This window comes from Rattus norvegicus, chromosome 2, assembly GCF_036323735.1.
Source record: "Rattus norvegicus strain BN/NHsdMcwi chromosome 2, GRCr8, whole genome shotgun sequence".
NCBI lineage: Eukaryota > Metazoa > Chordata > Mammalia > Rodentia > Muridae > Rattus > Rattus norvegicus.
This window is the reverse complement of record NC_086020.1, coordinates 185,873,771-185,883,311: the sequence shown is the minus strand read 5'-3', so window position 1 is coordinate 185,883,311 and position 9,541 is coordinate 185,873,771. Positions and strand designations below refer to the sequence as shown.

General features: G+C 46.8%; 1 protein-coding gene across 2 annotated transcripts; it reads right to left on the bottom strand.

Annotated features, from left to right (window-relative positions):
* Positions 1 to 1,473: 1,473 nt before the first annotated feature.
* On the bottom strand, positions 1,474 to 8,812 carry Ensa (endosulfine alpha). Of its 2 annotated transcripts, NM_021842.3 has the most exons (4): positions 8,616 to 8,812; positions 6,884 to 7,009; positions 5,000 to 5,166; positions 1,474 to 2,169 (listed from the first exon to the last, which is right to left on the bottom strand). In NM_021842.3, exons 1-4 carry the CDS (start codon positions 8,670 to 8,672, stop codon positions 2,154 to 2,156), a joined length of 366 nt encoding a protein of 121 aa, NP_068614.1. In that variant the 5' UTR covers positions 8,673 to 8,812; the 3' UTR covers positions 1,474 to 2,153. The 2 variants fall into 2 exon arrangements, with proteins under 2 accessions (NP_068614.1, NP_001029146.1); NM_001033974.2 differs by lacking the exon at positions 1,474 to 2,169 and having other exon boundaries at positions 3,194 to 5,166.
* Positions 8,813 to 9,541: the final 729 nt, after the last annotated feature.

Genomic DNA, 9,541 nt, shown 5'->3' with positions numbered 1-9,541 from the left:
GATCGGTTCTCGGGCCCATACAGCAAGTGCATCACCTGCTGAGCTCTCTCCCCAGACCCAAATACTGGTAAACAGGCATCCAAGACCATTTCTCAGTACCCAGGGCTTTCAGGGTTACAGCTTAACTAAGGAGCGGGGACTCCGGAGTTTATAATACCATGGGCTAGACAGTATACGAGCTTTTCCTTGACCTGCTGTTTTATAAGCATCTTCTTCCATACTCCAATTTCCTCACTTGTACGGAAATGAACCTGTACTTCCTGGATGCTCTGACAGCTTTCCCCACTCCCTAGCCATACATGTTTAATGGACATAATACAGCTTACTTGGGGAAAGTCATGGAGCTAAAAAGTTTCATGGACTCTGTGCGGCGGCAGCAGCAGCAGCACTGCTCCTGCAAGGATTACACCGCTCTGAGCTTATTCTGTCAAAGCACTGACCTTCCTCAAGTGTTACTCTCCTTAAGCTACACAGTTAACTGTCACTGTGCACGTGAGTGCCCTCTACTGGGTACTGAAGGTAAGTTCCCTTGTAGGTTCTAGGACTCAAACACAGGCTTCCTTCAAGTCCTTTAACCAACCACATTTTGTTCTGAGATGGAGTCCTACCACACAGCCTTGACCATGTCATTCTTCCCTGTTTCTGGAGTACAGGAGTCATGAGCAAGCACTACCATATCTAGGGTTTTAGGCAGCTGATGAGGTCCTTGAGCTCCTGCTCCCCTGCTTCCACTTCCCAAGGGCTGCGATGTCAGGCATATGCCAGCGCACCCCGCCCAGCACACTTCTTTTTAATGCACTCTCACCCCTCCAGGCTCACTGTTCAGCAGGACAAACTTCTGAGATGTATCACAAGCCCTGGCTAAATGAGGAGAGGCAGAAACATCTCAGGCAGATACAAATTGACCTGGGCCGCTTCTGACTATGACAGTGAGAGCAGGACTTCTCTATAGATATGACCCCAACCCTAGGACACTGGTGATTTCAGTCAGCTCTGTCTCCTGCATTTCCCTCTAAACGGCTTTCAGGAAGGCGGGATAGGATATGACATGGGCAAGCCACTCTGCTTTCTGCTGGCCAGGAACAGAAAGGCCAGCTTCTTTTGCTTATTACTAACAACTCACACTTCTCCCACACAAACATAGAACTTGGGAATAGAAACTGAAGGGAAGAAGGACAAAGGGGGCCCCATTTTTGCTGAGCCTGGACTAAGCTTTGGGGGTTAGTACACCATTTAATCAAATTCCCTGAACCTCTCATTTTATAAGGTGACATCTTCTGTATTAGCTATGAAGGGCAGGCTGAAGCTAGCAAAGGCCAACAGTGACCTGTGTGCCAGCTTTCCTGCTCCCTCTCCCAGTGTGATAAGCCTTGTCAGAGCCCCTTTAAACTCAGGGCCCACACCGACTCTCCCTCAATCACACCTTCAGTATTGGTCTTCACCTCCCAAATCCCAAGAAAACACACCAACTGCTTCAGAATAGTTCTAGTTTTGGTTTTTTCCGTGGGTATTTTTGTTGTTTTATTTCAAATTCTGAAAAAAATTCCCCAGGGCTCTGTGGGGCTCCCCATTCACTGCCCTTCTTCATACAGCAAACCTATTTCAAGGACAGCATTTTTTCCTAAGGAACAACTCATACTGAATCCTTAACCTGGGCTGCAGAAGCAGATTCCTGCCTGCTGTACAGAGCACAATTCCTTCCCTGACACTAGGTTACCTGCCACATTCAAAGAGTGCCTCTCCCGTCAGAGTGGAACCGAGCTCGCACCATGCTCTGCTGACAATCCCTTCACTGTAGCCATCCCACAGCAACCCTGCAGTTCAGGAGAGTGATAGGAAATTATAAACCTTCACTCATTTCCCCCACATCTTCACTCCACCCTTTCAACCCCACCCTTGGGATATCATTGGGTTTTCTCCCAACAGTTACTTGGGGAAAAAAAGGTAAAACAACAACAACAAAAAAAGTTCAAGGTCTTGGTGCTCAGCCCAAGGGGCTCCATGTGCTGGGACACCAGTGGGCAGGGTCTCTGCCTCTCTGGCCTGCACCCGGGCCATCTCCTGACCCCTGGCTACAAAAGCAGGGAGGGGCAGGAGCCAGCACAGGACCCGAGTGGGCAGCGTCTCACGATCTGGTGGAGCCCCAGGAAGCATCATTCAACTTGGCCACTGTGGACGAACACAGAAGAAACAAAAAACAAACAAACAAACAAACAAACAAAAAAAAAAAACACTGTCAAGTAAAAGGGGAAAGCTGGTGAATTCCATCCCAGTCTTGACCCCATGGTTTCTCCAAACACTTCATTAGGCTACCTTACATATGTCTGAATATTAATTATAAGGAAAGCTGGAAAATAAAAAGGAAATTTTAGTCTTTCCCTATCCATAAACAGAATGTTTTCTGCCTTTTTGATATACTCATAGTAAACAGGAAGACAATTCTTGAGACATTGAATAACTGGAGGTTTCGCAGTGAAGGGCCCACAGGAGTCATACAGTGCACAGCCACCGGCAGCAGTGGAGAGCAATCACAGCAGTGAGATGCTGATGGCAGAGGCAGTGGAGAGCAATCACAGCAGTGAGATGCTGATGGCAGAGGCCAGGGTCAGACCACATGACTCCTTTGGAAGGGACGAATCAAATACATTTAGATTTTGAAATGACCCTTTCATGCTAAGAAGCAAGTCTGAGAAGTCAGCTTGTTTCCTTAGCATCAAAGACACTGCTTGATTTTGATTTCCTTTTCCCTTCCCCATCCCTATCCCCAACCTAGAGAGAGAGAGAGAGAGAGAGAGAGAGAGAGAGAGAGAGAGAGAGAGAGAGTGAGAGTGTGTGTGTAACACTAATTACTATGTATATTATTGGAGGTTGAAACTAAGGTCTCCTGCGTGTCAGGAAAGTATTCTACCTATGAACTATATTCCTAGTCCCATCTTCACTTTTTATTTCGAGGCAGGGTCTGAAAGGCCAGTTTTGAACTCACTCTGGAGCCAGGCTTCTTAGCCTTGAAGTAGCGAATCATCCTGCCTCAGTTTGTTGAACAGCTGGGACTGCAAGCCAGTTTGGTTTCTCTAGTTCTCTTACCCTTTCCCCAAAACCAGACTCAGTGTGAACATTAGCTTTGAAGACACAAAACTAACCAATAGAGAAGGCAGCTCAGACAGGGGAGAAAGAGGTACAGAATTCGAGAAGATCGGAGATGAAGAAAACGTACAAAATTATATATATATTTATATATATAATGACATGACATATCTATGTACAACAGGCTGGACACTGAAGAAACTATACAGTGACGTTCGGCTTTGTCCCCTCCCACATGGACTTCTGATAAGGATGACAGCATGAGAAAATGGAGCAAAAAACACAAAAATTATATACAATTACAAATGAGAGTCAAGGAGTTTGGGGGTCAGGGAGACCGGGGATCCTGTGCTCTCCACTCCTTCCTCACCAACCTATGTCTGCCCTATCTGAACGATGGCCAGAGACCTGAGCAGTGGCCAGCCAGGAGAAGAGTGTATTTACATGTCTCTTCCCTAACACACATCCACAGACTCGCCAGACAACCTAAGGGAACACTGGGATCTGTGAAGGGGAGAGAGACTGCACCAACTTGCTCTTTTGACCAGTTCTCATTCTGGCCCTCTCTGCTGATGATGAGCAGGTGGCACTCAGTAAGATCCAGGCCAAACTCGTGATGACACAGCAAGACAGGCTGCTGCCTCCCTCCCTGCACCCTCCTTCCAGCCTCCACCATGAATCATCTGCTAAGGACCAGCTGCTCCAGCTGGCAGCAGCACTGAGCTCTGGGGACCAGCTTCCTTCGTCCCTTCTTCCTCCAAGCCTAACATACACCTAGTGTCTGACTACATCTGAAGTGTGAGGCCACAGCGAGTGAGGCTGTCTCCTCAGGCCCATCCATCTGCTGCCAGAGCAGGTTTGTAGCAGCTAGGGTCAATGGCAGACCCAGGAAAGTGGGCAGAGTCAAGACATGTACAGGGCCAGCCTTTTTGGTTTGTTCTTTTTCCCTCTCAAAAAAGCTGACACCTATGAGATTGTTGTCTGAAGCTATGACCCTTAAGTCTGAACTCTCTCTCGTCCCATGTAGCACTTCTAGCTTTACAGAGCTAAGGCTCAGCCACAGGCCTGCCACAATTTTGGTTTTATGATGACCAGTACGACAATGGCAGACGTAGGACTTTAGAGTTAGAATTAGCCTGTACGTGTTTCCTTCTGTTTACAGATGAGGAACAGAATCAATCCAGAAAGGCTACAGACCTGGTCAAGCTCACACATTAGTGCTGTTGAGCGGGACAAGAACTGTAGCCCACGTATTCCAACTCCTAAACTCTTTCCATATCCCATAATACTTTCAAAAAGCAACATGCGGAAGAAAAAATACACCATTTTTTTTTTTCATGAGTAGCTAACGTCCATTAAACTTTACATTCCTTGAGAAGCAGGGCAACTGTTGCAGGAACACAGCAGAGGGGTTAGGTGGGCAACTGTAGTTTCAGGCAAGCAAATGCCCTCTCCTTTGAAGGTTCCCTAAACATCCATGATGGGAACACAAAGCACAGAGGCCTAAGGGACAACACACTTAGAAGCACAGAGAGCGTCTCCTTCACTCCACCTTTCCCAACATGTCAACTCAGCCTTGGGACACTGAACCTGTCACACTGCTCCAAGACAGCTTGTCCAAGGACTTGCTCCTCCAGCAGGAGAATTCGCATCTTCCACATTTCTCACCACAGGAAAAGCTGCAGTGCTCTGCATTCCTAGTCTTTCCTACTCTTGGGTGTCTACTGGGCTATCTTGATGGTATACGAGTTTCAATTTACCCAAAGACATGAGCTCAGAGCCCCTCTTCAGCCTAAGCCCCCAGCAGGATGTATTCCCTGGTCAGCAAGCTGAGCTCTGACTAGGTGCCAATTCCCTGCCTACAATATATAAAAGTCCAGTGGGTGAGGAAGGGGAAGAGAGGGGCCCAGGTTACCCCGCAAGCTTGCTGGTGACGAGCGAGGACTTTCTCTGGGGCAGGTCCTGTGGGGTGGGGATGTGGTCACCGGTCACCAGGTTCTTGTCTGCTCCTGCACTCGGTAGCTGCTTGTTCTTCATCTTGGCTTTGGCCATGTTGTAGTCTCCTGAGTCAAAGTACTTTTGCTAAGAGACAGGAGGGAGGTTTAAATGAAGGTGCAGCTCTGGTGTTCTCCAAAAGCAGGGGCTCACTGTCTACCACCAGCATAAGCTGCCACCCACTTCAGCTGTCCCTGCATTCCCCATGCAGAGTCCACATCACTCACTTGTACACTCATCCCCCAGCATGCTCTGACCTTGTCAGAATATAAGCAGTTTCCTAGCAGAAACATGGACCTTTGTAGCTTAAGAGGCAGTTGTGTCCCTCAACCTAGGTGACAACTCCTATATCTTTTGTACCTTACTGAGAACAGAAGGTTCAATTATAATCACTTCATTCATGACAGCCAGGTGACAAAGCAATGCCTTGGTGCTGGGGAAATGCATGAGTAAAACTCAAGGGTCAATCTGGGTCTATGAGGACCAGAGACCAAGCGGAAACCAACCATCTCAGAGTTAGAAATTATTCTCAGAGCAGGAATAGGAACTGGGAACTGGGCTGCTCATGAGGCAGTGTGCTTTCCAGACTGCCACCACTCCCACACATGTTCCATGGTGAGACTGTCTGCCCACGCCTGGCTCGCCTGAAGCGAGATAAGCTGCAAATCAGCATCACACCATCATCTGTGACTAACACTGAGCACCTGGGACTCTCCACAGGAGGCTACTTCTGTCTCCACCTCATCCTTACACTGCCACTTTGTCCTTATAACCTGCTGTCAGCTCAGTTCACAGGCCAGAGAAACCTGACCACAATGGACATGGCTGTGAGGGCAGACCCCCACTGTTGAGGAGGGTCCTTCCAGCTGTTCTATTTCTTCACTTTTGTGGTCTTAGGTTGAACCCAGGCTAGACAAGGGCTTTCCCATGGAGTCATATCCTCTATCATTCTGTACAGGGAAAAGAATTGTCTCTGTGTTACCTTTTTTATTTATTTATTTTTTTTTGAAAGTGTCTCAAAAAGTCCTGGAACTTACTCTGTATACCAGGCTGGCCTTAATCTCAGAGATCTAACTGCCACTGCTTCCCCAGTGCTGGTATTAAAAGCATGTACTTTTACAATTAAAAAAAAAAAAAAATCATGTCTGTATGTGTCCATGGAGGCCAGAGGTTCTCCTGGAGCTGAGGTTCCAGCTGCCTGATGTGGGTGCTGGGAACCAGACACTGCCTTTCTGGCAGACAGCAGCCCAATTCTCTTAACTGCTGATCCACCTCTCTAGCCCTAGCCTACGCTATTCTAAAACTTAGGCTGCTCTTGGATTTGTGGTGATCTTTCTGCTTCAGCTTAGGTGCTTAGGTCACAGACACGAGCCAGCACACCCAGCTAAAACAAATTTCTTTCCTCCTAGGAGTATAGCTAATGTGTGATGCTAGTTTTTTTTTTTTTTTTTTTTTTCCCTTTTCTTTTTTTTCAGAGCTGGGGAGTGATGCTAGTTTTAATAGTCTAAAGAACCCTACTGCGCCAGTTTAAGAATTTTGGGTCTTCTGTCTCTAATATCCTCCCTTCAGTCCCTATCTGCTACCTACCCAAATGCCCAACATTAAGCCTTCATTTTCTATAGTATAGGGAAGTAGTAACATCATTGCAGAGATTCACAATAATGTGAAAAACACAATAATGTTTTTCTCTTTTCAAGTTTCTAGCTCATCTTTACTACTGCTATTAACCAAACCTACAGAAAAACATGCAGTAGAACCTCTACAGACTTCATCCAAGGTGCCACAGTATAAGGGCGTCCCATACCCCTTTCTGGAGTCTCTTCATGAGGAAGTCGGAGCCTCCAGGCTTTTGTCCTAGGCTTGGATATTTGGCCTTTAGCTTTGCTTCCTCAGCTTTCTCAGGAAGAATACCTTCTTTCTCCTGTGTATCCTGAAGAAAACAAGCCAAGTGAAATTAATGGCTGAAAACCAATGACTTCTAATATCTGGCTACCTTTATATTATCAAAATTTTCCTGGAGGTCTACCTCTTTGTAAATATGCTATCTACACTCTGTTCTGTCTAGTGTGTGTATTATTGAAGGGTTTACTTTATGTGCATGTATTCTGCAGGCATGTATGACTGTGTACCACATGGATGCCTGGTGCCCTTGGGTTGAGAAGAGGGCATTAGGTCTCCTAGAGCAGAATTGTAAATGGTTGTGAGCTACCATGTGCTGGGAACTGAATCCAGGTGTTTTGCAAGAGCAATGAGTGCTCTTAACCACGGAGCCATCTTTTTTGCTCATCCACTCTTAAAAGTTAGACCTTTGCTCAAAGATTTGCCCAAGATAACTGTATCAAGTAAAGAAAAACAAGCTAGTTCTTATATTAAGCCAAGGAATCACCCCAGTGACCTGTGAGGATTAGGGTAAAGGTAGTATCTAAACATGATACTTGAATCATAGAGCAAGCCATAACTCACTCAGTATTGCTAGGAGGAAAGATAAAAAAAGGACCTGGGAGAGTTCCTGGCTGTCGTACAGGTAAGAGGAGCTTAATCTTCTGAGAGGCTCCCTCCTCATTCACACTCTAAGAAGCAATCTGGTCTCGCTGTGGACTCTAGCTCGGCATGTAGCCTATTCTAAAGATATCTACCTGAGTAATATACTTTCATAAATGCAGGCAGGCAAGAGGTAAACAGAAATCAACATGCCATTAGTTTTTCTTGTTTTGGTGTTTTTAAAAAATTTTCTGAGACAGGTTCTTTGTGTAGACCAGGCTGGTCTTGAACTCAAGAGATCCACCTGCCTCTGTCGACCGAGTGCTGGCGTTAAAGGCATGCGCCACCATCTCCTGGCTAGTGTATTTTCATTTGAAAAACAGGTTCAGAGAGAACACAAAGTGTATTTAATGAGTCCTTGAGCTCAGTGTTAAGTAACTCAAATATGATGTTGAAGAAGGGGTTTGGCACTAGTGTTTTCATAATGCAATGGTGAGTGGACTACATCCCACTGAAGAGAAATTCGAGGGGATCTATAAGTCACCGACGGTGAACAACAAATCATCCCTATCAAATAGGTCTGAGGAAGTTGCCACCTGAACCTACCTCGCGGTAATAATTATCCTTCCCCCGCCCCCATGCTGGTTCATTTTAAATGTCTTCACCTTGACCTTTATCTTGCTGTGGATGAAGGATGAGCTCCGGTCTGGTGGTTATCTCTACTAATCAAACATCTCATTTACAGCTCAGGACCACCAGCCAGCCCCCTTTCATTCGCCTCATCTTTCCAAACACCCGCCCACGCCAGAGCTCGGCCAATTATAGAACAGCTTCCATGAACTGAATAGAGGTCTATTGGCCAATAAGACTGGGGATCCCACAGATTGACAATCGGCTTGACTAATCGACATTAGGGCACTAGGCCGCGCCGAAATGTAGCCTGCGCGACATTAGTAGTGGCCAACCCCTGTGGAGCCCGAGGCAGAGGCGGCCAATCAGCGGCGGCCGGGGCGTATTCCGCCCGCGCGGCCGCCCCCGTTCCCCCTTCTCCTCACCTGCTTCTCCTCGCCGGTTTCCTCCGCAGGGTTTTCTTCTTCTTGTTTCTGGGACATGGCAGGACCAGGACTGTGCAGTGAAGGGCCCGGGAAGTCAGCCGGAAAAGGGAAGGGGGAGGGGAAACGGAGACAACCTGAGCTGCTGCTCCGGCTACTGTCACTATGGTTGCTCAGTCAAAATGGCGGCTCAAGCCCGTGACGTTGAGACCGCCCCCTCCTATGGGAGCCAATGAGAGTGTGCTTGACGGGACAATGACGTAACGACACACCAATAAGCGTTGACTGGAGGTGGAAGGACTCTTCACAAGCGACAGGCAAGCTAGAACACCAACCGGGAAAGAGAGTGAGCCTTAAGACCCAATTAAGAGCCTTCATGGACCTTAGGGGCAGGACAGCTACTTTGGTATTCTGGCTTCTTGGGCGGGCCGAAGCTGCTTTCAGTTACTTCGTCAGGTCCTGGTCCAGTTGCTGGACGTTGTTGCACCAGAGCTGGGTTAACATAAAAATCCTTTTTTCTCTGGTGCAAAGGATCAATCCTTGAGCGGTGTTAGAAGGAAGTTACCCAAGACCAGAAATAAAAATTGGAAGACAAACTGATATTCAGCGGTTTTCCAGGACTGAGTGCTAGCTTGTATGAGACTTGAGTTTGTTTGTTTGTTTGTTTGTTTGTTTTTTAAGATTTATTATATAAGTACACGGTAGCTGTCTTCAGACACACCAGAAGAGGGCATCAGCTCTCAGTACAGATTGTTGTAGCCACCATGTGGTTGTTGAGATAGTTCTTGAGCATCTATCAAAGTAGATAGTACTGTATTACTTTTATAGGAATACATACATAAGGCACCCTCTGATTTTCAAAGCTTTTTAATTCTCAGATTAAATTGTTGTCATCTCCTCCTCCTCCCCCTCCCCTTTTTGTTTTTTTC

Coding starts and splice junctions, on each gene's coding strand:
- Ensa (NM_021842.3), bottom strand. CDS start 8,672: ATGTCCCAGAAACAAGAAGAAGAAAACCCTGCGGAGGAAACCGGCGAG. Junction 7,010..8,615: donor AAACCGGCGAGGAGAAGCAG/GTGAGGAGAAGG, acceptor TGTTTTCTTCAG/GATACACAGGAGAAAGAAGG. Junction 5,167..6,883: donor TGAAGAGACTCCAGAAAGGG/GTATGGGACGCC, acceptor CCTGTCTCTTAG/CAAAAGTACTTTGACTCAGG.